The sequence below is a fragment of the Crassostrea angulata genome, chromosome 7, assembly GCF_025612915.1.
Source record: "Crassostrea angulata isolate pt1a10 chromosome 7, ASM2561291v2, whole genome shotgun sequence".
Lineage (NCBI taxonomy): Eukaryota > Metazoa > Mollusca > Bivalvia > Ostreida > Ostreidae > Magallana > Magallana angulata.
Window position 1 is genome coordinate 40,418,226 of NC_069117.1, and position 25,990 is coordinate 40,444,215.

Consider the following 25,990-nt stretch of genomic DNA (forward strand, 5'->3'; position numbering starts at 1 on the left):
TTTGGAGTCCATAATTTATAAAAATAAGTACTGGGGTATGTTTATAGTACATATTAGTACTCAGATTTATTATATGAAATTTATATTTAAACTCTACTAATTTGTCCTGTCACAAAAACTTTCGGTTCTTATGAATTATTTTTCCTTTTACATTTTAAAGCATTTTCAAATCTCTGGGATGTCCTAATGGATGTGGAGATGGACTGAAGGGTAGCTATGGAGACCACCTTAGGTTGAAAGGTCACAAGTGTTTACAGAGACTGCAGCAGGTTAATTCTGTGATGTTCAGAGTCTACTTGAAAGAAACTGTTGAAAAATGTCCTATTCAAGAAACAGTGGATTTCCTGCATTCTCTTTTGGGATTCTGCACAGATCCAACTTTGATCGCTCAGCAGACACAGGGTCAAGGTAAGAACTACACAGGCAATTGTGTCTCACATGAATTTCAAATGAAAATTATATGAATTTCATGTGAGAATATTTCAAGTGAAATTCTTATGAAGGTGCTTGTAATTTTATGTTAAGTGCAGGTGGAATGATTTTGAAATTCATGAAATTTTTATTTTGGAAAATCATGTGAAGTGAATAAGATTATCTGAAATCAATGCTCTTACACATGAAATCTACTTGAGGCATAATTGTCTATATATCATATTGCTACAAATATATATGTACCGGTACCTGTGCTTGTGTTTGTTTTTTCATGTACACATACCTTGCAGTACTTTGCAGTATTCTTTTTTCTTTTCATGAAGTCCATTGTTGGGTATGATTTGTGTTTTTACTTTCATTATCGGTGTTTATTCAACAGCGGAAAGGAAAAGATCCTGTTCCCAGCAAGATGGCCCAGTAAATGGTTTCCATAACAACTTTGGACATAGCATTGGGGGAGTTGGTTACAGAGGGGAGGAGGGAGTGCTGATTGCAAACATCCTGAAGCCATTCGTGTCCAAGTGTGTGGATAATGCCAGGGAGTTGTATGGAAGTGACAATATAGTATGTAGGATTGTCCATTCATAAATCTTGGAGAACTTTTGTATGCATGTATATATAAATGATAAATTACCGTTAGTTTCTATATTGGTGAATGGTCTTAACGATGTTACACATGTACCGGTACATGTATTTGGAAAATAGTGTTGAAAAATTTCAGATACATGTATATTTGTTGGAGATATATACATAATGCCTTTGATATCATGTAGTGTCTGTCCCAAGGAAATCATATTCCCCCAAAAACTCAGAACAAGGAGATAATTCATGTTCATTAACAACCAGGAACAAACAAACCACATTTTCTCAAACTAGTCCCTATGAAAATTTAAAGTTTTCTCAGTATTTGTACACAATTTTATGAGCAGTGTTTGACTTGATTTCAGTGTGTGTTCTGTGATATCCGCCAGTTTATGGCTTACGTGAAAGAAATCCACGGAGGAACATTCAGAAGAGTGGAACTAAGTGGATTACTGGATTCCGCAATGAAACTGAAAAAGCAGGAAAAAGAATCCAAAGCCAGAACCTCAATAACCATCAGGTGGGCATTTTTACTTCAGATTTTTATCCTTTTGATTTTAAGGTCAGACGACACGTTCCTCGAGAATCTTTTTTATATCTCCTCGTAATAAAGAGTTCTAATAAAAAATATTAATTTTATGATTACTTTAAAAATTATCAAAATTTTCTTGGATTTGGTTAGATGGTTAGATGTCTAGATGGTCGAGTGGTTAGAACCGTGGCTGCTCTCTGCCAGAAGCGTATAGGTTCTAGAGGTCGTGAGTTCAAAGCCCCACCGAGGCGGAGATATTGTTCTAATATTGGGAATTTCGCTGTGCTGTAGATATATTTATTTTTATATCAGCAATTCAAGTGTATTTTCAAGAAGATTATATAGGAAATTGCATACTGTAGTATTTTGCAGAAATGCCTGGTAAGGTACCCTAATTTTTTGCAAGAAAGCTTGTCAAAGTAGAAGTAAACCATTAACAAATTCCTGGAAAAAGTTATCTAAAATTGAGGAACGTGTCGTCTGACCTTAAGTAACATTGAATAAGGTTAATATACTTGTAACTATGATTATATACATGTACTTTGTTGCAGGAGAACTACGTCCCAGACTTCTGATAGTGGAGATGACATTGGGAAGTCCCCTGCTACACCCAGTGAAGAGCCACCCACTCGAAGCAAAGGCCGGAAATCCATCTTCAAAAAGAAGCCGAAAAAGGTATATTTATATATTTGTGAAAAAAAACCAGGGTGTACATATAGGAATTGATGGTATGGTTATTCGTTGAGAAAATATAAACACTATAGTATATAAAATTGGATTAAAAAACATGATACTCTATGTGTGTGTGTGTGTTTGAATTAGGTGGAGAATTTCATTATCACAATTTAATTGTTGTTACATCCAAAGTCAGTACTTGGGGTACTGTATTCCTGTAAAATTTTAAACATTTTTTTAGTCCTTAATCCTTCAGCCATATGCCACAGCCAGTGATTCGGAGCTACTGGAAGACTCCAAGAATAAGAACGTTACCACTGACGACGAGGCTGTACCAAACAATACCTCCAGCACGGGGCGACGACGCTTCAGCAAATTCCATCTGGGTATAAGCACCATGAATTGAGTTGATTTAATTCAAACATATTTTATTGAATAAATTCAATAGGATTGGAAATTAGGCATAGCCTGTGTATATTCTCTCCTTGAATTTAGCTTAATAGATGTTGGATTTTAAAAATGTGCCAAGAAAAAATAGTTGCTAAAAAGTTTTATCAACAACTGAATTTGATCAATGGATTTCACAATTTAAAAAAAATGTGGGTTTTTTTATGAAGAATTTCCTTGGATTTGTTGTTGAACAATGCTATCTTTTTGGTATCCATGTATAGGGTTTAGACGTCCCTTGAAGCCTGACCATGAGGAGGAGGCTATGAGTGACCCCCCTCCCTTGGACCGGAGGGAGAGTAAGAGTGACATACAAGCCCCCAGAATGAAGACCAAAATGTCATTTAGGACAGCAAGCCAGGCCACCATCACCTTCCTTAGTGCCAGGAGAAAGATTGAGGGGGGTCTCAAAAGTCTGGGGAAGAGGATGAGTAAGCGAGGAAGTGTAGATGGTGGGTGAACAATCTTATCGGATTTGTTCTTACTTTTCAAAACAGATTTTTCTTTGGGATAGCTAAACTGGTTATAATAATTGTACTAATGGTTTGAATGAAATCAGGTACACATTTATCAGTCAGATTTGAAGCTATTTTTGCATGTCATACTTTGTCATTTGATTATGTAAAATGTTGATTTGCAATTTGCTTGTGCTTTTGAAGAATGGAAGCAAAAAGAGACCACCCAGGTGGAGGATGCAGAAAATGACGCCATTATTGTGAAGGAGAAGAAGTTGGTGGACAAGTTCCTGATCAAGTCGGGCATGCTCAGGTTCTCCTTCCTGCTGGAGTGTGCCCCTCCCGGAGCTATTCCTGACCCCCAGCTTGTAGCAGCCATGCTGGAACTGGTAGGCTTTGAGCTTGTTAATATGTTAATCAGAACTGGAGTTACAATACATCAATGACTTTTTAATTTTTTAACTAAGAATGATATAATAATTGATATTGATAGATTTTTGTCTCTTTGTTTCTGGTTATAGATGAGCCATCACATTTTGATAATGAATCCATGTAATCCACGAGTACCATTATGTAATGTCACAGAAATTCTCAGAACTTAACTGTTGAATGGTTCAAATATTTAGAATGACCTTTTATTGATTTTTACTGAAAAATCTCTTTTCAGACTTGGTACAGTGCATTGAAAATCATTTGTTAAAGTCTGTAAAGTGAGATATACAAGTAAAGTATGAATTCATGTAAATTCATACAAAGTATTCATTTTTGATAGGAAGCCCCTGTAGTAGCCCGTGCAGCATTACTTTTGGAGTGTGCCCAGTTTATACATCGCTGTAACCATGGCGACTGGCCCAACTGGATGAGACTCAATCTGCCGAGTTATCGCCAGTCTACTTCCGCTCTACAGAATCGGGGCCAGCCATCGGGCTACAGACGCACCCTGGCTCTACAGAAATCAGCAGGGAGGATGTTTTATAAATGGGCAGAGGTATGAAAATGGAATATATAAAACATGTTACTGGAGAAGTTTTGCATGGCAAATTTTCAATATTATTTCCAGTGCAAGATGAGCAGAAAATAAGAATGCCAGGTTGAATTCAATTTTATAGATGTGAAATGCATAGGCATATACTATTTTTTCTTTTTTTTTCTTTTCTTCAGAATCTTGGTAGTATGATGGAGTACATTTTAGCCAAGGAGAACAAGGATAGGTTGAATATAATCAGTGACATTCATAGCGAGTCTAGGAAGAAAGAACTCCGGATATCTGATGAAGAGGAGGACTTTCTAGATGAAGGTACTTTGTTTTGTTGATGTTATAGATAAATAGCATCTGAATCAACCAAACTTTATATTGAGATTTTAGGACAGGATACTACATGTATATTTAAACGTCATTAGTTTATAGAAATATTCAAATGATATAGTATTCTGTAAAATTTGTGGAACTGACGTTTCTGTTGCTGTTTTTAACTACCGTAGATACATGTATGTAACTATCCTACTTCTGAATCCATCCAGGTACTGTCAATGAGAAAGGATCAGAGTGTCCATACGCACTTAAGATGGCTGCCTGCCTAGTCTTGCAAGAGATCACCACATTTCTTAGGGAGACGTTCAGGGACCTGCCAAAAGCACACAGTGTCAGACATGTGTGGGACCGGCCCACCAGCAACACCAGGAGGTGGAGCAGCATTGTTAGCAGTCCCGGTCACTCCCAGAGTTCCGAGTCCGGCATGGCTGACATGCCACATTCATCGTCTGGTTCGTAACACATTTGACAAAACTTTGAAAACTTGCACAAGTTAATTCAGACTAGTCTTACCTCTCCTTAATCTGAGCTGAGCATTCATATACATATATTCTTCTGATTTTAGCTGTGGTTGGAAGCCCAAGTGGGGACAACAGTCGGAAGATAAGCTTTGCTGTGCTTGGGGAACGATCTGATTCCATTCACAGCAGCACCACCTCCATCTCCATGATGGATCCCTCCGTGTCCCCCAATATCCACAGTGATGATAAGAAAGGTACATACATGGTTTATTTCTGCCTTAAATGTTTTGGTTTTGAAAGTACAATTACTTCATTTTTAAGATACTCATCTTGTAATATATGTTTTAATGCTTTTTTCAAATCAGGGAGAAAATTAGCAGCAACTAGACCAAAAATCAAACTTTTCAGGGGAGGATCTGGAACCAATTCTAGTTTCAGACTCAAAAAGGGGCTTCCACAGAAGCAAAGCAGCAGTAAGAACTTCCATCTATAAGTTGTCATGATTTTCATGAAAATTTTCTTTCACATTGTATAACATTGTTTTATCTGTGTACAAGGTTTCAAGAGATACGGGAGTCAGAAGTCAAGGAAGGTCAGCAGCCAGTCTCAGTTCTCTGACCGTGGGGCGGAGGAGGACCTGGGGATGGAGGACACAGAATCACTTCTCAGTGATGAGAACGAGAGCGGGGACCACGACGAGCCCAATGACGTCAACCTTTGTCACAACATGCCATGGATCAAGGTAGTCAATGCAACTGCAAGTTTTCCACGCAGACTTGTACTTTCTGAATTTTGTTACGTCTTTCAGAATAAGATTTAAAGAAAATTGTAATTGAAATTTTGTGTTTGAGATAATTATTTAGCAACAAATAGCATGCCACAGCAAAATACAGTATGATGATATTTTTGGTTAGTGGAAATCATTGTTAACAGAAAGTGTACTTGAAATTAAGCAAAAATTTCATATACATTGTATATGCACTGAAAGGCTTGTTAATATACTTGTATTAATGTTTCTGACTTGGACAATTTGAAATTGAAACTTAACAATGATGATTTCATGTTCATTTTCAATTATATTAGGTTGTAGTACAGCTTGCGAATCTCTCAAACTTTATATGTCCACACCAAAACTTCTGCCACCCAAACTGCTACGAACGTCAGAGGAGGTCGTGCTCCCGCCTTGTGACGGCCCTCAAGAAGATTTACCAGTCCTCGGAGCACGAGGAGGAGGACAAGAAACAGGACACAAAGAAAGACTTCCTCAAGGAGAGGCTCAAGAGGAGGGTTAGCATTTTCAATGTTTCAAAACATTGAAATATTGAGTCATTTTCAATTAAACTTGATGCAAAAACATATCATTATTCGTAAATTGTTAAGCTTTTTCACATAGACTGATGGTCTTACAACTACAATAAAGCATGATATGCATATATAATGTACATTTATAGATAAATTTATTAATATCATTGCAGGGATCAATCTTTCATCAACAAGCTTCACCTACTTGGAGAAGGGAGAGCACTCCGCTGCTAGAAAAGATCAAAACGGACGTCTCCATGACTAAACTTAAGATGACCTCCACTTGGAAGAAGGAGGAAAAGCCAAAGGAGGTTAAAGAGGAATCACCCATGATCAAGTACATCGCATCCCAGGTAGACCTGTTGAAATTCATTGTATAGTGCTTTACAAGTAAATCTATAACAATTTGCCATAAATAACACTAAGGCTAGACAATTTAATGCAGTAATGCATATTCTTTAAATATTTGATTAACTAATAAATTTTTTGTTTGAATAAAAAGTTGTAACTTATTTCAAAAGCATCAATATGGTAAATATATGCAGTGCATATTTATTCCTTCCCTCTAAAATAAAGAATGACTGTTTAATGTACTGTGACTATTTCCACAGGCTCAGAAACTGACTCAGTGTCCAATGGGAATAATTGCTAAAGCTGCGCCCATTTTGTCGGAGGAAAATCTGATTGACATTATCCCTGTAGCCTGGGAGCTGATAATGGAGACGGACCAGGAACTGGCTGCTTCTGCTGGTAACATTAAATTGTGCAGATTTGATTCTTTTATGTATGAGAATGTTGTTTGGCCAGCAGAAAATGTCTTCACTGACTTTCATGATCCTGTGTATAATATTGTGGAGATTAGCATGTACATATACATGTACATTGCTAAAATATTCGTCTTTATGAAACTCAATATCTTATTATATAAATGTACATTTTTTGAATTGCAGTTTTATTATTTTTAAGGAAAATGTTTGTTTACAATTTTTTTTGACAGGTTATTGTATTGTTTCTTTGTTGTCTTTCAGTACCTATAAAAATTTCATTGTTCATTTATTTTTTAGCTTCTGTGTTTCTGCTGACCTCTGTGAAGTGCCCCGATAAGGCCCAGAAATTGATGGTGAAGGAGATGCAGCATGAGGATACCACACAGAGGATCAATGCTGTGTTAAGGTACATGTAACATTCAACTCTAGTCATTCATCGTATGTGGGTATGAAAAAAGGGTCTGAAAATGTCATGAAAGTTTTGAAATGTGTAATGATTTGTTCTTTAGGTTTGGGGTTTTGTGGAAATTTAGACATCAAGTCTGGCCAAGAATGGAAGATGGAGCAAACATGTTCTTTAAGGTATGAATGTTTGTTTGTTAGTTAAAAGGAGCCATTGTACATTTAATGTCTTGTAAACTTATATATGTTTTAAGGTAAAGTATTTTTTAAATTGATTGTCTGGGCTGAACCATGTACAAAGTATACCGGTTCGTACATGTATTCTCAATCATTAATGCAGGTTGCATTTACCAGTATTGAATCTGAACAGCAATTTGCATTGCACGTGGGTTCATCAGTTGTAAAAGTAACTTTATTTAATATCGGTTACTTTTCAATCACAGATGCCCCCTCCTAACATAGACTTCACCCTGCCATCTCCCACGATTGGCCTGCCCTCACAGACCGTGGTTGACCCTCCCTGGACCCCCCACTTCAAGGCCAAGATAGAGGAAGTCACGGTTAACCAGGAGGGAACTGTAAGCCTCACAGAGCTTCAAAAATAATGAGATAAAAACGCTTTGTATAAAACAGTGCTTCTAAAGTAATAGTTACCATACATGTAAATGTATTTGTAAAATCACAGTATTTTTAAAGCAACAGTTACCATAAATGTACATTGTATTAAATTTTGTAAAATCGCAGTGTTTCTGTTGTGGAGCTGTTGTTTGATAATTAAATTCAGTATGTATTGTAAAAACTTTTGTTGGTGTGTGCAGAAATCCTTAGTGACAACCACTACAACTCGGCGTAAAGAACAACAGGAGATGATCCGAAAGGCTTTCCAGGCAGAGGAAGAAAGGAAGAGGGTGGGGCGAGAACGCTTCCCCATGACGACCATCCCCGTCAATCATCTGGCGGCCTACGAACCGGCCATCCATCATGCCAGCGAAGAACACGAGGAAGGTGAGGCGATATTGTACAGAGCTCGGGCATTTGGTAGTGGGGGCATGCCGAGGACTTCAGGGGTCAAGCGCATGACGGCTAGGATTTATGTACCTCCCAACTGCACTAACTGAGTTTCCCCCCTGAATTAATATTTGTTTTCCTGTTGTGTCTTATTCATTTGTCTTTGACTAACTGCATACTCCTCTTACAATGTAATTCTTGAAATTTCTTTTTTCTCTCTGTTTTGTGAATCGTTGTGATTAGAGAGGAAACCTTTTACATGGTCAACATTAACTACAGAGGAAAGAAAAAAAATCAAACAACAGAACTAGACCTATAGTTTAACATAAAATTTACCCCACCCCTCCATTTCCCCCCTTTTCACCAAGTCTAACATGCCTAATCAACCTAGTCATCTTAGTAGTCAACTAACTGAATTAACCTCTGACCTCCACAAATCCATACGCACTCTGACCCTTTACATGTTGACCTCACCGGACCATGACCTTGTAGAGTTTAACCCATGTTGTACTGCTTGTGTGATGTTTAATGCCACCCGCTTGTTATTTTGTGTCAATAGCTGTGATGACGGATGAACTTAGCAACCTGGCTGCACGGCGTGTATCAATGGCTCCCTTCAATCGAGCTAACTTACAAAGTCGTAGCATGTCTTGGAGGAATGGTAGTGTCTATTGGGCAAGGCTGGAAGGTACTTAACATTTTAAAAATGATAAGCTTTTCTAACCGTAAAGCATCTGTTTTTAATTTTGAGGGTTTTCTTTTTTTTTTTTTTACTTTTGGTAAGTAGCATGGATTTTTAATACCAGAAAGTTCAAAAATTAAAGATGATAAGGACTAGAGGTAGGAAATTTAAAAATTTTAGAAGTTAGAATTTCCTCATTACCAGGATGGCAGAAAACTGGTAGGTGAAAAATAAAAACTGTTTGGGGTGAGATCAAAAGTTCAATGCCTGACAAAAAACTAAATTCACATACTAGGCAGTTTTTATCAAGACCACCACCTTCTTTTGGAAGATTCAACTACTTCCTCCTCCCTCCTCCCACAAACTTCCTGTATATGAATTAAGATTTTATCTGACATTGATCTTTTGATCGCCCTCCTAAGTACACCAAAATGTCCGACAAAATATCCATACATTTCTTTTTGATGAAGACCCCTGTGTGACTGTTGTTTTGGTACAGGGGAGGAAGAGCGTGCTGAACACCTCCACCACATGCAGCAGGCCCAGACGTTCTTCCCGTCCTGTATCTGTGCGGCGGTCCTTCCCATCATCCACCTGCTGGCAGATGGAGATGTGGGCGGTGACGGCGTGTCTGTCAACGAGGTTGCGGAGAAGGTCATCTGGAACTGTATGGTTGAGGACCCTGTGCTGTTCCTCAGGCATTTCCTGGAGAAACTCACACACAGGGACAAACTGGTAAAAATGGGACCTGCTGTCACCAGCATTCTTCATCTTAATTCTCAAGCTCAGATCTGGCCATCATCAAAATTTTCAAATCACTCAACTTAGTCCTCAACTCAAATCCTCAAAGGAAAATTGCATAAATTTGAGGTAAAAACTCAGACTTGAGGCTAGGTAATGACTTGACGAAAGTTGAGGACAGTGGGGCCTGAGGTTTTATACCTCAAAATTATGCACAAGTAATTATAGAAGTTGAAGTGCAAGATGCATTGAGATATTTTATAATGTTGGTGCAGCAGACCTGGGCTCTGTGCCTTGCAATTTTTTTTTTTAAGAATGTGTACTTTTGTATTTTAAGCAATGTTCAGGAAATGTACTGTATTAGGGATCATTCTCTTTAAATTTATTACTATTAATTATTATTAAATATTAATACTGTATGCCTTTGTTCTGATGAGAGGTCAACACTTCAGTGTATCAATTCTGAATGTTTCATAATAGGTTGTAATAGGCAAAAATAATAGGCTAAATTTTTTTTAAGTACATTCATGTTTATTATGTAGGAAAAGTTTAATTAAAAAGTTAATTTTTATTTATATTGTTTCCTTCCTTGTCTTGAGGGTGTCAGCAAAATATACATGTATATACTGTCTGTGATATTTTTACATACTGTATACTTGTAGTTTTATATTTTTAGGAAGAACTGTTGTTCTTGATGAGAAAACTTGTGCTTCACTACAGAGAGCTTCCTGCTCAGATGGCACATGCTTTGTATAACTATCTGGTGAGGAAAATATCAAATAACACACACCATAACTCAAAATTTGAAGAAAAAAAATGCCCATATCATACATTTATTAAAAATAGAATTTCTTAATCATAATTCAAATGCAAAAAGAAAATATTCCATAGCAAGCTTATTGAAAAATTGCTAATGTATAGACATTATTGACATTCTATCTAACCACATCCAATTATCAAAAAATTTAAAATCATGATATAATGTACTTGTTTTTACATGTAAATGTAGGTTTGATTTGTATTGTAGATAGGGTATGTGATGTTCTATGTGAGGTCCCCCTGTGCAGGGAGTCAGGAGGCCATAGCAGGTGCCCTCGCTCTGATCTGGCAGGTTAGTCTCCACAGAGAAATGTTTAATATGTAATATTACAGGAAGACAAAAATACATAAACTATGGTTAATCATGGGAATGAATTTTTAAGAATTTACATGGTATCAATAATAAGTAAATTTGTGGCCAATTATCCTTACTAAACAATATGCTATAAGATATTGCACTTTAATAAACATTTAAATTTCGTGGATCAACTCAACAATAAAATCGACTAAATTTGGTATTCAACAAATACTAGTGAACTACAGTAAATGGGATTTATGTTCATGTTTGTGATATATTGTCTGCTTTTACAGGTCATTCCCAGCGTTGATGGCATTTATTTCAAGGACTTGAAGCAAACACTGAAAAAAGAGCAATGTGATGTGAGTCTTTTACCATAAAGCAATAAAACATTAAGAAAATTGACGCATATCTTACAATGTACGAGCATCATATGATAATGGGTTTATTATATTTTTTCTTTCATGTAGCCATATATCTTGATCTCTGCCAATGTTCCCAGTGCAAAGAAGATCTTAATTCATGGCCCTGATGAAGCTAGTATTCCATCACAACTGCCAATACATGAGGTGTGCAAGATTGATACCCATGCATGTCTGTTTTAATTATCTTTGATATTATTCTTGTTCCATACATGTTTCACTTTCTTTAATTTATATCATGATTTGATTGTATTTTGATGCAGTAGTCTGTATTAGTTATACATGTATAATAGGCTCAGTACCGCCACGCTCCTACTAGCACTAGCTAGTTGGTTAACCCTTAAGCTCAGTTGGTAGAACGTTGAATTTTAAACTAAAGGGTCCCAAATTTGAGCCTAGTTGTGGTCATCCCTCCTCTTCTATTACAGTGATATCAAAATAATTATATTTTTGTAATTGTGTTGAAAATTAGAACTTTAATTTTTATTTTCATCTTCAGGACACCCAATTCTCTCAAATTTTGCAAGACAGTTTGGATTTCTTTAATATTCCCGAAGAGGATTATCCACTCTATTTTCTTGTGGATACCAAATCAAGTAAGAGAACTTTTGTTGTTTATATTTTGAAAAAGTATAAATTTTTAAGCAAATTTAAAAGCAAGTACCAGGTACAAGTATAAATTTACATCTATATTTGATAACTTTTCCAGATCAGATACACAACCTGAATTCCTATGTCAGAGACTTCTACTTCTTCCGTCGGAACTTTTATCCACAGCTGAGTTTGGTTGCCATAGATCCAGATAATGCAATGGCCTCCCTGGAAAGACAGGTGAAATGGAATTACTTAACTTTTTTCCAGTATTTATTATAAATGCCAACTTTAGATTACATGCAGACCTCTTTACTTGTAAAGACATGATGTGTACTTTTATTTTTATTTTTATTTTATAATGTAGAATGAAAAAACCACCAACTTACATGATTATGTTCTTGTATTACATGTTCATGTATTTATCTTTTAAGTTACTTAATAAGATCAACATTTACAGGTGTATACAGTGTACATGCCATTTTTTCCATGAATTTTTTTTTTTATCATAACATGTAAATGTACCTTTCTAGTATCAGATTCAAATCATATGTAATTTGTTGTTTTTAATATTCCAGGCCTTCACATTAAAATTTGTGGAGATAGGGAAAATCTTATTTACGACCAATGTGTTGAAGAGCACACCACTGCATAAGGTACATAAGTTTATAAACCAGCTATAATACAAACCTCTTTATCGTTAATATAATGACTATAAGTTTCCTCTCTGATGATGTGTGTTGTAATGAAATAAATGTTAAATATTTTACCATACCATACTTATCTTCATAACATAAAACAGTTTACATTTAAATGTTTGTTGTTTTATTTATGTTTTATGGTACATATTATACATATATTACATGGCTTCGAGGGCGACATACCAGAATATTTGCCCCGAGGTGACAGGAAAGCCCTGGAGTGTTATGTCGCCCGATGCCGAAGGCAGAGGGCGACATAACACTCCAGGGCTTTCCTGTCACCGAGGGACAAATATTCTGGTATTGTTGCCCGAGAAGACATGTAATATATGTTATATAACATTTTTAAACAAATCAAACTCGGGTTATCAACATATTTATTTAATTCACAAGGCGGAGGAAAATGTTTTTAAAACACTCACGCTTGAGTTTATCACTTTTGTCGTGTTTGCCGATTTTTTTTCATCAATTAAACTATCGAGTTCATCTGAATTTAGATGAACAAACCGTAGACGTTGGCCTGACATGTTGAAAATTCGCAGATCTGTTTACGTTTGCTTAGCAACTGGCTCCTTGAATTTCGAACCCGACGTAATTAATATGCAGAATTCTTGCACGCGATGGTGATATTACAGTTTCGGGAGGGCAATATAACTATTTCCTGTGAAATATAACTGTTTCCGGGAGGGCAATATAACTGTTTCCGGTGTGATTCAGCAATTTTCAGGGCATAGTAATAAAATTATCTCATTTGTGACATAACGAGAAAACTTATTCAAAAATGGTATATTACTATGCCCTGAAAATTGCAGATGATCTCGATAGTTTAATTGATGAAAAAAAAATTCGGCGAATACGACAAAAGTGATAACTCAAGCGTGAGTGTTTTAAAAACATTTGCCTCTGCATTGTGAATTAAATAAATATGTTGATAACCCGAGTTTGATTTGTTTAAAAATGTTATATAACATATATTACATGTCTTCTCGGGCGACAATACCAGAATATTTGTCCCTCGATGACAGGAAAGCCCTGGAGTGTACTTTTTTTCTTCACAGATTCAGAATCATGTGAGTTTCCTTCATGAGGAATTTATGAAATTGCCCGCCTTTCCTAGGAAAGCCCTGGAAGCTGAGTTCAGTCTGTACAACGGTAAAGGGGGCGAGGCAAGTCATACACTGGTTCCCATTGTTGAAGTTGTATAGTTATAAAAAAAAAAATACACACATTGTCTTTTACCTGTAAAATTTCATTGGTTTCTTTTTTCACATTACAGGAAATATATGGGTTGGACACCTTGCATAAATTATCTTGGGTCAAGGTAAGTAAAAAGAGCTAAGTACAGAACTGGTATATATGTACATGTACATTCAACATAGCATAATGTAAAACAAGAGATTTAACAGCAAGCCAAAATGGATTGAGCTTTTACCAAATGAAGTAATGAATTGTACTTCCTGGCACATGTAATAAGTTATAATGTTGTAGTATTAGCTACCCAGTATATGGAAAGTTCAGTGGTAGAGCTAACTAAAAATACAGGGGTCCTGGGTTTGATTCCCAGTCCAGTCACTTCCTATTCATCTCCTTCCAGTATTACAAAATACACAAATTTTATTTACTCAGCTGATAGACACACTGTTTTCATCAATGACCAGCTCCTTTGGCTGGAACAACGACCTGCAGCTGTTCCTGAATGTGATCAATGGCTGCATCATTCTCCACTGTGAGGACACCGCCCTGCTCCGGTTCTGTCTGGCCTCACTGATCAACACCTCCAGGCACTTCAAACATATCTTCTCCATGAACGGGTCAGTCTCCACCATATCTTTTATCAGCGGCCACTTTCTCCCTTTTACTGATAAATTCTGAGGGAAAAGAAACTGTACAAGCAGAAAAAATACTTTATTTTTAAACAAGTGAAATACAAAGTATACTTCTGCATTCTGTGTTAACTTTAATGATGTTCATGTATTTTGTATTATGATTAAACCTTGTTTTGATATTTGAACAGTATTAAATATACTGAATTTGAATAAGATTTATATGTTATAGTAAACTTAGGAATAAAATTAGAATACAACTGTTACTGCATATATGTTAAATGATGTACCGGTACATGATATATGTGCAATAATTCATCTTTATAGTATGTATATTACATGTGCATTTGTAAACACTTGTTTAAGTACTTGATGTCATTTTCTGCAGGTTTATGCACATAATGCCCACCCTCCTGAAGACGTACAGTAACAACCAGCCGAACCCTGTGTTGTGTCAGGCCATAGAGTTTGTCTGTCGACAGTTCTACATACTCCACCGCAAACCCTTCATACTACAGGCAAGTCACCATATGCTATAAAAAAAATGAAGAATTTGTTTCTCTATTTGTCAGAAGCTGCTGCATTGCTAAATTTTATTGTCAAATTGAAAAAAAGGCGATTGCTCAATTTTTTTTAATTGGAAGGTTTACAAAGATAAAGTTTTAGCTAAAGAACTAAAGTGTGATTTCTTTTTTTTTGGGGGGGGGGGGGGGCATATGCAATCTTACATGTATTTCTCAGAAATAATTTGGTTTGTAATCATTTCTAATTGGAATGTGGAAAAAATATTTCAGATACATTAACAGTGTACATTTATTAGAGGCAGTTTAAAATCCTACTGTCAGACTCCTTTACATGTACATGTACATTAACCATTTTTGATCCTTTATAGATGTTTGGTAGTGTAGCCACCATGTTGGACTTGACTTCCAAAGAAACTGGGATGATAGACTGCAGAAAGGTGATTACATACATTTTTATAACACAGTTCAAATGTAGAGGGTATTTGTACATCTGTATGTGTACATTTTAAGAGTGATCTTTTCCATTAATACTAATAATGTGGTTTTTATGCGTCAAAAAATAAATAACTAGTATATTTCTGAATTTGAAAACAATGGATAACAGATACAGTTTCATGTTCTTTGCCTTCAGATTCAGCCAGACTGCCTGTTCAAGCTTCTTCTGTCCCTGGAGAAGCCAGACTGTGCCGACAACCTGAGTATCTTAGAACTGGTGGACGGAGCAAAGCCTCTACAAGCTCTGGTAGGATAACTATATACTCATGTGATACAATATGTTTTTGTTGCAGACTGAGATAATCGGAAAAGTAATCAATTTGTGGAGTGATTGATAAACATGATTTTCTATTCATGTATAAGAAGAAAGGTATTGATTTAAAAGGTTGTGAAATTTTTTATCTTTTTAACTGTAATATATTCTTAGGACTTCTGTTACGAGAATGAGCCGGATCGGCTGACGATGATCGAGGTGGTCAACTTGTGTGTGACTGTGATAGCATATGCCCCCGACTCATTCAGAAGTGTGGAGATGTTGGTCAGTACATGCAGAAAATTACCTAAATTATTTCAATGTATCAGATAGTCCATGATGGTTCAGTATGTGATAAATATTAATATCAATATTATTTTGTTAGACCATCCTTGAAGTTGTGGTTTCTAAGTACGTCCACCATGTCAGAAGTGAGACGATCCGAGTGGATAAACCCCATGCAGCCCAGGCCGAGGTGTCAGCCATTATTGACGTAGGAATCGCAATGCGGGCTCTCATCAGCTCCTGTGAATACTTTACCAGGTTAGCGAAATTGAAACCTCAGAAGTGGTGAAATAAAGTGGTACATGTACATGTGGTGGTGATAGTTTTATCGATATCACTATTATTTTTTCCTTGTACATGATATAGGAGTATGGCCTTACCAAGACAGATAGAAAATGAGAAAGCCAACCCCAAGAGTGTGACCAGCAATCACTCTCCTCTGGGAGGAACGAGTTACTATGACGACAGGGAAGACTCTCATATCAGGTGAGTTCAAAATATGTATTCTTATGACTGTTTTAGCCACTCAGTCAGTAGAATTGCTTTTATAAGCATAAGTGTGCATTTTGATTCAACTCCATCTATTGGCTTGGCTACTATTGCTGGTGTCTATCACCTTCTTGAGTGGATGGGAGTTGTTAACTTTACGTGGATTGGACAGCGGTTTATTAATGGGTAACCACCAAATCAAACAGGTACCGGAATGCATTCGCTGGATGGAATGAGAAAATGCTGACAAAGTGTTTTGTCTTAGGACAAACATTTAATAACCACAGAAAGGCTCAAACCAGCAAACCTTTAAAATACTGGCCTAACTCGAATGACCACTTACATGTAGCCATAAATTCTTTCAAAACTTTGATTTTTTTTCCAGTCGCCATGTGGAAGAAGGCAGAAAGAGACAGGAAACTGAGGACACAGAACTGACCAATGAGTTCAGGAAACCCCGCGATTTGTTTCTGAATGTGATTGCCGAGTTCTACAGCACCTGTCAGCCACGACTGAAGAGTAACGAACTGCGAAGGATGCTGGTGGATGCTGCATCGCGTCCTCCCACGGAACTACTGGATCACAGATCTCACAATGTATGGCCATTCTCTTGTCTTTAACAAAACTGACAGAATCTCATTGACTGACTGCTAACTTTGCCAATCCAGAGAATAGTATTTTTGTAATTAAGAATTTGTATTTTGTAATTGTATTATGAAGTTCATCAAATATTCATGTGCATGCAGTGTATTGGTAGTATTTTGGTCAATTGATTTCTGTAGATGAAGTTAGAATATTTCACAATATATTTTCTTATAGAGGCTTGCAGAAATAGCCAACACACTGTTGAAATTGGCTCCATATGATCCCCAAACACTAAGTTGTACTGGACTTCAAAGGTACATGTACCATAATAGCAGAATGTTACCAGTAATCACAATATTTGTCCATTAAAAGAACAAGTAGATATTTCTATCTTAAGCATCTAAATTTATTCTTGGCTATAGATACATGTAATATATGCTCATAATTGTATCACAAATTTCTTTTCAAGGTATATGACAGAAATTTTACCACTGACAAACTGGAAGCAAGAAGCTGTGAGGCCAGGATTAAATCTGATTTTGAGGCGACTTGATCGACTATTCAACAAAATTTCAAAAAAATCGTCCCTCAGGGTACAACTTTCTTTTATCCATATATATACAGAGTTCTTGGAATTGTAAAACTGTGGTTTGCTTTTGTTTTTCAACTTTTTTTTTTTTTACTTTAGAGACAGGCAGACTGGAACGCTGCAGCAAACCTTTTACAAGGTATGAAAAGCATAAATGCTGATTATTGTAGGTTATAAAAATATATTTTAACTTGAACTTTGTATTTCTTTGTGGAATTTGCATTTAATAATTAGAATAGATTAAGAATATTTTTGCTTCATAATTTTGTATTTCAAATCACGCCTAAGAAATTATCACACAATCTTTTTTGATCAATTTTGCAAACTACTTGTAGTTTTAATGTGCATTTTTAAATGTCTTTCTCTCAAGATAAAATTATAAAGCACTGCTTTTGTAAGCTCTATAGGTAAACACGCAAATTCGTTAACTCAATTTTTTAACAATTTGCTCATGGATGAAGAATTTTGTGTATATGATCGAGGTATTGTCCAATCAATATCCAATGTTTGATCGCTGAAATTGTGAGCCATCATTGTTTTCATTTTATAGGTAATTATATTTTTACATGACTCCATAATTTTGTCAGATTACTTGGGAAAAATTTCATTGCATATGTAGAACATTTACATCATTGATATCTGCACAATCCATACCAATGGCAAACATGAATTACTGGTTTTGTGTCATACAAAAAGCTAGATAAATTAAAAGGTAGAGGGGGGACATACAAACAGCACATTGGTAGCATATAAATGGCATCTTTTTAAGGTGTCTTTTCCATTTAAATTAGCGTTCATCCTAGAAGGAAATAAATTTCCGTCCAAATATATCTTATTTACATGTACATTTTACTTACATGCAGTTACATGTACATATTCTACAGTGTAAATGTACAGTTGTCAAGTGTTTAATACAGTTGATTGTGTACTATGTGTAGGGGTGTTCTACACCGTAAGGAGGCACCAGGATCTGGCTAACTACCAGCACACCAAGGTGACACGGCATGAAGGAGAATATTTCTATTTTCAGTCATGCTTGACCATGTCCATACATCACAACCTATCGTCTTGAATGCTTAGATGTTCCAAATCCATTTGATATTTTCTATACAGAAATTTTTTTTTTTAACTTATTAATAAATAATATATGGTTTTATTGAATCTCAGATGTAATACATACATGTACATGTAATTTTGATATTTTCTGTATCAGAAATTTCAAATATGTTTGGAACTCTATATTAATTACATAATATGCTTTAATAACAGTGCAATACAGCAAAACTCGGTTATAACGAAGTCACTGGGACCTAAGAAATTACTTCGTTATATCCGTAATTCGTTATAACCGTATAAGAAATTCATTAAATTTATATAGCTGGGGATCCATGATGACTTCGCTATATCCGTAAATTCGCAATATCCGTGTTCGTACTAAACGAGTTTTACTGTTAACAAATTAAACAAATCCTTTACTTGACTGTGTATATCTACATTGTATATCCCAGTGTATTAATCAAGTTTTGTGGATAATTTTATTTTATTTATTTAATTCAATAACTTAAAAGCTTGCTCTGTTGAGTATTCACTATCTACAACAGAGATTTTAAAGAGAAACATGTATTCTGCATTTCATATGCCATAGTTTTTACAAGACCAAGTATGGTATCAAACGTATGTATGCTTACACAGTTAGCTGGCTCTGGAACTTTTAAATCTGTTTAACAGTATTTATATGGTATGATATTACGTAGAATTGTGCATGGTGGGGATATTTTATACCAGTGGATCAGTGATGACAGAATAAAAGATATTTAGACCCAGTACACGAAAAAATGAAATACATGTACCAGTTTAAAAAAAGAAGATTATTATGCAAAAATAAGAGTCACCTTGAGTTTGGGGGATTTTTTTTCCTTATGACCCTTTAAATGACTGATGTTTCATGACTTGATCCATTTGACATCCAACTTCAGTTTCAGTGAATTACTTGTACCTGTGTATTAATCAACAAATTGTATCGCTTTCATATTACATGTATTGTGACATTAACATATAATACCAGGTACACTGTTGTACACATATGGTACTATTAACACTTCTGCGAACTTCAGAAATAATCAATGATTAACCAATGCTGTATTTTGTAACTGTTAATTGCCATTAACCTTTGATGGATTTGTCTTGCTTGAAGGTGTATATTTGGCACTAAAGACTTTCCAGTATATTGCCCACTTACCCCACCTAAAGGTAACACAGTTAACATGGGCGGTGCATGCCTGGTGGTCCCTGTATATATAGATGCTGTAGCCCTGGCATGAGAACTTCTCTTCCCCTGTACCGTAGGTACTATGTACAGTCTATGGTGATCAGTAGACAGTCTTGCATGTCCTAGCTCTCCTTCTTCTGGATACTGAGATATTATTACTGAATATTGTCCAAGTCTGTGAAATATAGTCAAGTCCAAACTGGTTGTCAAGTTAACGTGAAGATTCCTCTTCATGTGAACATTTTTTTTTTTAACTTTCGTCTGTAAACTGTAAGGTTTAAAGTGGTTGTTAACGTAAACATTTCCTTTTCATGTGAAAAATTTAATTTAGCCTTTTCCTAGCAGCAAGTTTTTAATTAATAGCAGTTTGAATGAGATGAGTGTGATAGTAGGGGTTTTTTTCAAAAGGAAAAATGACTGGATGCAATTGGGCATCTTTGATAGCTTTCTTCTGTACAAACAAACTTGATGGTGTCATGAATCTTTGAAGCTTATCCTAATTGTTCCTAAATGTGCCAAGTTTTCTCTTTCTGACTTCTGTCTACTTTCCTCTGAATATATACCATACATATATCTGCTTCTGGAAAAAATATTCTGTATTAACACTGTGTTTGTGTAGACCTTGTTGTTGCTGCATGAACATTTTCATTGTTGTTCTATTAAAATATAATAAAACTTACCATATTTGCTTAACTTTATGGAATATTACAAATAATATGCAGAAATTCATGGTTATACATGTATTTATATATATATTTTTCATAGATTATCTTTAACATAAAGTTTCAAGATTCATATGTATAAACTTTTGTCGTTTGATGAATAGTGTTGAAAAAAAGCCTATAAGTTGCATTAAAATATATATACCTTGAACGGAATGTTTGAAGTTTAATGAACATTTTGACATGATTTACTGGTTCATTGAATGTTAATCACCTTTTATTTATTTGGGACAACTTTTTTTTTGGGGGGGGGGGGGGGGGGATTAACTTGAGATAAAATGGTTTCACATTATGTTCAAAACCTTAACTTACACAAATTAAGACATTTATAGACTTGTTCATAGTTTAAAATATTTAAAAATCGAGAGGTTCATGTGATTAAAATGGTTTTCGGTGTAAACACTTTGGGTGACAATCTGTGAATATGGTAAAAAACTTACTTTAGCCATGTTGTTGGTAGAAAATTGTAGTCTGACATTGAGTACTTGACTATAATAAGATAAAAAATATTTATTAAAATTTTTCAGGGGAGAAAAAAAATTCTATGTAAATAGTTTATCTCATTTTCTTCATTTCTTTAGAGTCATTTTAATGTCATGCATTTTTACTAAGTTGATAATGTTGTGTCTGCAGACATTTGTGAATGCACTGCTGGTGATTGTGTTGGCGGGTCCGGGGGCACCTGTTCTACCAGAGACCACCTCCGGAATCCACGGCAGCCACCGCAGCGAGTATGGAGCGGTATTTCACATCGTCCCACCCACATTTTGTTCAGCTGTGGTCAAACTTGTAGCAATGCAGATGCAAGCATTAGGGGTAAGCGAATCTAATTTTACAAAGCAATATTCCTCTAGCTGACATAAAGAATGGAAAAATTTGGCCATTACATAGTTACAATGTACTTAGTATCCTGTTTATTCTCTCTTTTCAAGGACCAGTTTTCCTTGGAGCAAATTTGTGGAGGGAGTGTGTTTGCTTCTCATGACAAGTGTATCAACATGCTGGTCAACTTCATATTGCCTCTCTGTATCAGACTGGGATGTGCCAGAAAGGGTATCAAGGCAACTTGTTATGAATTCTTAGAAATTTTAAAGTTATTGTCATTCATGTACAGAATTATACATGTAGGTATATACATGTACTTACAATAAGTCATGATTTGTTTCAAAAGTTGTCTCATTCTTCGCAGGAGACACTCCCAAGTTGAGAGCAGACAATGTGACCTTTGCCCTGACGGTGATCCTGAATATTCTGTGTCCCCCTGCGAGGAACCCCCAACAGCAGCAGAACTCCAGCTCCAAGTCCACCATACATCACCTGTCCTTCTCCGAAAATCACCGCTGTAGCAGCTTCAGTCAGTCAGACAAGATCCACCGGCCAGAGAACCAGCTACTGCTCAATGTGGCTTATCTTGGTAATCAAGTTCCCTGTCTATATACATGTATACCATAATGTTTAAAGCAGGAGTTACATTGTGGTGTCAGTGTATATTGCAGCTTCTGCTGCTGAATGTTTCTTATGTAGTATGTCTAGTTTCCTGTCCAACAGTCCCTGCCCAGAGACTAAAGCAGGAGTTATATTGTGGTGTCAGTGTATATTGCAGTTTCTGCTGCTGAATGTTTCTTTAGTAGTATGTCTCCTTTCCAGTCCAACAGTCCCTACCCAGAGACTAAAGCAGGAGTTTTATTGTGATATCGGTTTACATTTGTATGATGCAACTGTTGTTTAATATTACTTCATACGTAGGGTGTCCAGTTCCCTTTCTAGGGTTTATAGCAGTTTTTTTCTTACATTGCTTTTGTGTTCAGAATTATGTCTATCCATGTACATAAACATATGTGAGCACATATATGATTCATGCATATACACTGTACCAAAATGTTTGTATTTTAAAATGACTTTTATTCTATTCTAGGTCTGGAAATACTGATGGTCTGTTTTGATCGAATTTTGTCATCTGAGTGGCACAAGGTCACAAAGGTCATACAGGATCTGGGGAGTAAAGGAAAAGGTAAAAAGAATATGGGCTAACTAGCAATGAATATGTTTTCTGATGCTTAAATAGGTGTAAAAGAAAACTAACAGTTGCATTTAGAACATTCATATTAACTTGATGATTTGACCTTGTAGTATCTTTGCCACTGTGGAGATTTGTGGATTTTCTGGTCACCCACAGACCATCTTGCTTCTTGATGCTTCATCCATTTATTTTGTATAAAGTAAGTATAATGGGGAACTGATCTTTTCATCTTTTAAATAGGACAGAATAGATGGATACTCATACATGTTTTTTGTTTTGAAGCAAAAATGAAGTCTGTCAGTCTTGGTGTGTCGTGTGAAGTAAGAAAGGGTTCTTGTCAGTTTCTTCACATTCCAACATTGTTTTGTTGAAATTTTTGACCCTCCTATGCCTTTTCTGGAAGTTATAAATGTTTTGGACCTTGTGAGTTTATACAAGGCGAAAAATAAAAAAAAAATGCATGTACATCAGATGCAAGATAGATGCTTTTTGTATGTACAGATGATGAAGATAAACTGTGACACGGCCCAGGAGTACTACCTACAGCAGGCCATCAAGGACAAGATGCAGGGCTTCTCCTTCTCCCATCCCAAGTGTTCAGCCACCGTGCTACTCCAACTGGCTGTGGAGCTGCAGCATCTCAAAGAGGAGTTCTACAATGTGGGCAAGTGAACCATGTTTTGTACTCTTGCTTTCTACATTGTTAAATTTGTCTATATACTGGTAATAGAAAGATTTCTTATTGTTCAGTGACTTTGGTTATTTAAGGCAAAGCATGATGCTTGTTTTGAATGAAATGTCTTACTGCATTTTGAAAGTTGCTTATTACCTTTTAAACCTGTAATGTTAGGGTGATGTCTGCTTTGATTGACAGGTGAGGTGCGTTCCCAGGAGGCAGATCTTCCACACAATCAGTATGAACAGCGGGCCAGTGTCACTGATGTGGCCATCGATCTGATTGGATTGTCCCTGGGACCAACATTAGCAGCGGGAGGAAAATTCCCCAGTGGTATAGGCTTTTCCTTCCCTTTGAATTTCATATTCATTGTATGAATATTGTAATATTGCATGTGCAATACTTGATTCTTGTTATGGCTATAATCAGCTTTTGCTGTTGATGAAAATTTGCTCAATATTAACATTTCTTTTTTAATAAAAGAGGTTTTATCAAGTTTTGGTCAAGAAAATAAATAATTACACTGACAGTAATATTTGATTCATAATTTGTTTCAGCCACCATTTTGTCCCAGCCAAGTTCCAGCACAAGTCCACCATTTAAGGCCACTGCTGTTACGTCCAGTATTGAAAGCGACAGTCCGACTCATAAAGACAGGAAGACCAGCCGACGAATCTCCGCCAAGGAAAACCTCCACCTGTTGGACAGGTTCCGGAAACATCCCCTGGATGACATGTCCCCTCCAGGTAAGCTGTCTGTATCACCAATGTGTACTAGATGTTATCAATTTTTGGTGTAAAGGGGTGGGGGTGGGGAAGTTCTTACATTGATGCATTTCATAAGAAAAAAAGTTTGTTAGCTCATTGGTCAGAGTGTGAGAAAGGTTTGTCAGTGACACTAGATTCTGTATCCAATCAGACCATATTTTTACACAGTGTAATTGATAGTATGGATGAAAACAAAGTAAAGTGATAATACTATGAAGAAGTACTGCTGAAGACATTATACATGTAGATAACTTGTATGTTTGTAACGTTCAGATTCCTCAGGGCCAGAGGTTTGTTCCCTGTCCAGACAGCCAGCTATCTACCGGTCCATGGACACTATTTCCAGACAGAGTAGCATTGATGAACCTCTCCCCCCAGCAGTGATGTATCAGACTAATGAGCTGGAGACACCACCCAATGGACTTGGTAAGAAAAGCATCATGTAAACCGATCAGCAATTCTTTCATCTTTCATTGTGATTTTTCAAATATAACCACAAATTTTTGAGAATTTCAAATTTCATTATTTAACTGTATTATTGTTTCAAATTAGATGACATTGTGTAATTTAATTGATTACAAGAGATTTTTACTTTGCCAACATGTTAATTGTGAGTAATCAATGTATTAGGATAAATGTTTGGACCAATTGTTGATTTTCCAACCTCCTTTACGATAAGTACATTTTTTCTTGTAGCAAAACAGACAATAAGCCCTGAATTGGATCCCAAAGTTCATCGCCTGCAAAGGCAAGATGTCAGAAGCAGAAAGACCTTCAAACGCAGGAAGGCCACTAAAGCACCTAGCATGAAGAGACTTGGGGGCCATGGTTACCCAGAGGACACCAGCGAAGGGGAGGCAGGGAGCTCGGAGAGTTCTCCAGCTCGAAGAGCGTACAGCATGCGCCGCACCAACCAACGTGACACCCTCACGTCCTATCAAGACAGGTCCGCATATGTCAGAGAGATTTCTCGGAGCCATCAGGGATTTACGTCACATCCTGGTTTCCCTGAGCTGTCTCGTTTAGGGAATACACGGTCAAGCTGGGGCAGCGGTACAGCGACAGAGAGGAATCGTACCCAGCACCGAAGTGGCCAAGGACAGTCGGAACACGAACCACCGGGAGAGGAAATCAAGGTACCTCAGATTTATTGTTCATCTTTGTGCTTGTCAACAGAGTGAACAGGCATTTTTCTAAGCATGCTTTGAATCTCTCTGTCAGCTAATATTAATTTTTAAATGTCAATTCAATGCACGTTCTAAATCAATTTGGAATGGTTTGAATTGTTTCCTTGACATTTTTGTAAAAGTCAGCATTTTTGTAAAGGTCATGCATTCTAAATAAGAATAGTGAAGAATACTTTAAACTTGTATGATAACTGTAAACACAGTTTGCTTATTATGAATTTGCATGTCAATGGGTTTTTTTTTAAATTATTAGGTGAACATACATGCTTTTGTTTTGATTTTAGGTTTTTTAAACAATTTGATATGCTCCTAGAAACTTCTTAAGTAAACCTATGTTAATGACTCTTACGAGCAACCTACAATGGGCATATATCTACATAAAGAAGCATGTGACACTTTGGACAAATTTTTTTGATTTTTTTTTTCATGACAGTCAACTTCTTTCATTTCTTGCTTTATCCTGTTTTGTTGTGATGCTTGATGAATATATATTTTCTGTTTGTTTCCAGTACATATGCTTTTCTTTGTTTTCAATTTGTTGTAATAATGCATGCAGTTTATTTTACATGTATAATTGCTTGTACACTCTAAATAGTTTGATAGTCATGAAGAGAATACTTATTGTTATTAGCAATACTAAATGTTAGATAGACTTGTACTCATTCTGGTACCCTTCT

The 25,990-nt window shown here is 36.1% G+C and overlaps 1 protein-coding gene across 1 annotated transcript in view; it reads left to right on the forward strand.

Moving 5' to 3' along the window:
* The window catches only part of LOC128192769 (protein unc-80 homolog), a 32,404-nt gene that overhangs the window by 4,090 nt on the left and 2,324 nt on the right, over positions 1 to 25,990 (forward strand). Inside the window, exons 5-57 of the mRNA XM_052865728.1 lie at positions 161 to 408; positions 812 to 996; positions 1,380 to 1,534; positions 2,098 to 2,221; positions 2,463 to 2,607; positions 2,893 to 3,120; positions 3,328 to 3,512; positions 3,896 to 4,111; positions 4,285 to 4,420; positions 4,645 to 4,887; positions 5,001 to 5,150; positions 5,262 to 5,369; positions 5,454 to 5,638; positions 5,980 to 6,183; positions 6,372 to 6,551; positions 6,810 to 6,948; positions 7,263 to 7,371; positions 7,475 to 7,547; positions 7,811 to 7,945; positions 8,186 to 8,372; positions 8,935 to 9,063; positions 9,557 to 9,792; positions 10,475 to 10,561; positions 10,826 to 10,909; positions 11,209 to 11,277; positions 11,386 to 11,484; positions 11,837 to 11,933; positions 12,047 to 12,168; positions 12,507 to 12,584; positions 13,688 to 13,795; positions 13,906 to 13,950; positions 14,256 to 14,440; positions 14,841 to 14,970; positions 15,345 to 15,413; positions 15,608 to 15,718; positions 15,899 to 16,009; positions 16,110 to 16,267; positions 16,376 to 16,495; positions 16,884 to 17,094; positions 17,318 to 17,397; positions 17,553 to 17,676; positions 17,772 to 17,811; positions 18,611 to 18,666; positions 21,297 to 21,479; positions 21,596 to 21,716; positions 21,853 to 22,077; positions 22,579 to 22,674; positions 22,794 to 22,882; positions 23,185 to 23,347; positions 23,558 to 23,692; positions 23,917 to 24,105; positions 24,400 to 24,552; positions 24,823 to 25,262. Of these exons, the coding sequence (XP_052721688.1) occupies positions 161 to 408; positions 812 to 996; positions 1,380 to 1,534; positions 2,098 to 2,221; positions 2,463 to 2,607; positions 2,893 to 3,120; positions 3,328 to 3,512; positions 3,896 to 4,111; positions 4,285 to 4,420; positions 4,645 to 4,887; positions 5,001 to 5,150; positions 5,262 to 5,369; positions 5,454 to 5,638; positions 5,980 to 6,183; positions 6,372 to 6,551; positions 6,810 to 6,948; positions 7,263 to 7,371; positions 7,475 to 7,547; positions 7,811 to 7,945; positions 8,186 to 8,372; positions 8,935 to 9,063; positions 9,557 to 9,792; positions 10,475 to 10,561; positions 10,826 to 10,909; positions 11,209 to 11,277; positions 11,386 to 11,484; positions 11,837 to 11,933; positions 12,047 to 12,168; positions 12,507 to 12,584; positions 13,688 to 13,795; positions 13,906 to 13,950; positions 14,256 to 14,440; positions 14,841 to 14,970; positions 15,345 to 15,413; positions 15,608 to 15,718; positions 15,899 to 16,009; positions 16,110 to 16,267; positions 16,376 to 16,495; positions 16,884 to 17,094; positions 17,318 to 17,397; positions 17,553 to 17,676; positions 17,772 to 17,811; positions 18,611 to 18,666; positions 21,297 to 21,479; positions 21,596 to 21,716; positions 21,853 to 22,077; positions 22,579 to 22,674; positions 22,794 to 22,882; positions 23,185 to 23,347; positions 23,558 to 23,692; positions 23,917 to 24,105; positions 24,400 to 24,552; positions 24,823 to 25,262 (7,678 nt within the window). The remainder of the gene's footprint in view (positions 1 to 160; positions 409 to 811; positions 997 to 1,379; positions 1,535 to 2,097; positions 2,222 to 2,462; positions 2,608 to 2,892; positions 3,121 to 3,327; positions 3,513 to 3,895; positions 4,112 to 4,284; positions 4,421 to 4,644; positions 4,888 to 5,000; positions 5,151 to 5,261; positions 5,370 to 5,453; positions 5,639 to 5,979; positions 6,184 to 6,371; positions 6,552 to 6,809; positions 6,949 to 7,262; positions 7,372 to 7,474; positions 7,548 to 7,810; positions 7,946 to 8,185; positions 8,373 to 8,934; positions 9,064 to 9,556; positions 9,793 to 10,474; positions 10,562 to 10,825; positions 10,910 to 11,208; positions 11,278 to 11,385; positions 11,485 to 11,836; positions 11,934 to 12,046; positions 12,169 to 12,506; positions 12,585 to 13,687; positions 13,796 to 13,905; positions 13,951 to 14,255; positions 14,441 to 14,840; positions 14,971 to 15,344; positions 15,414 to 15,607; positions 15,719 to 15,898; positions 16,010 to 16,109; positions 16,268 to 16,375; positions 16,496 to 16,883; positions 17,095 to 17,317; positions 17,398 to 17,552; positions 17,677 to 17,771; positions 17,812 to 18,610; positions 18,667 to 21,296; positions 21,480 to 21,595; positions 21,717 to 21,852; positions 22,078 to 22,578; positions 22,675 to 22,793; positions 22,883 to 23,184; positions 23,348 to 23,557; positions 23,693 to 23,916; positions 24,106 to 24,399; positions 24,553 to 24,822; positions 25,263 to 25,990) is intronic.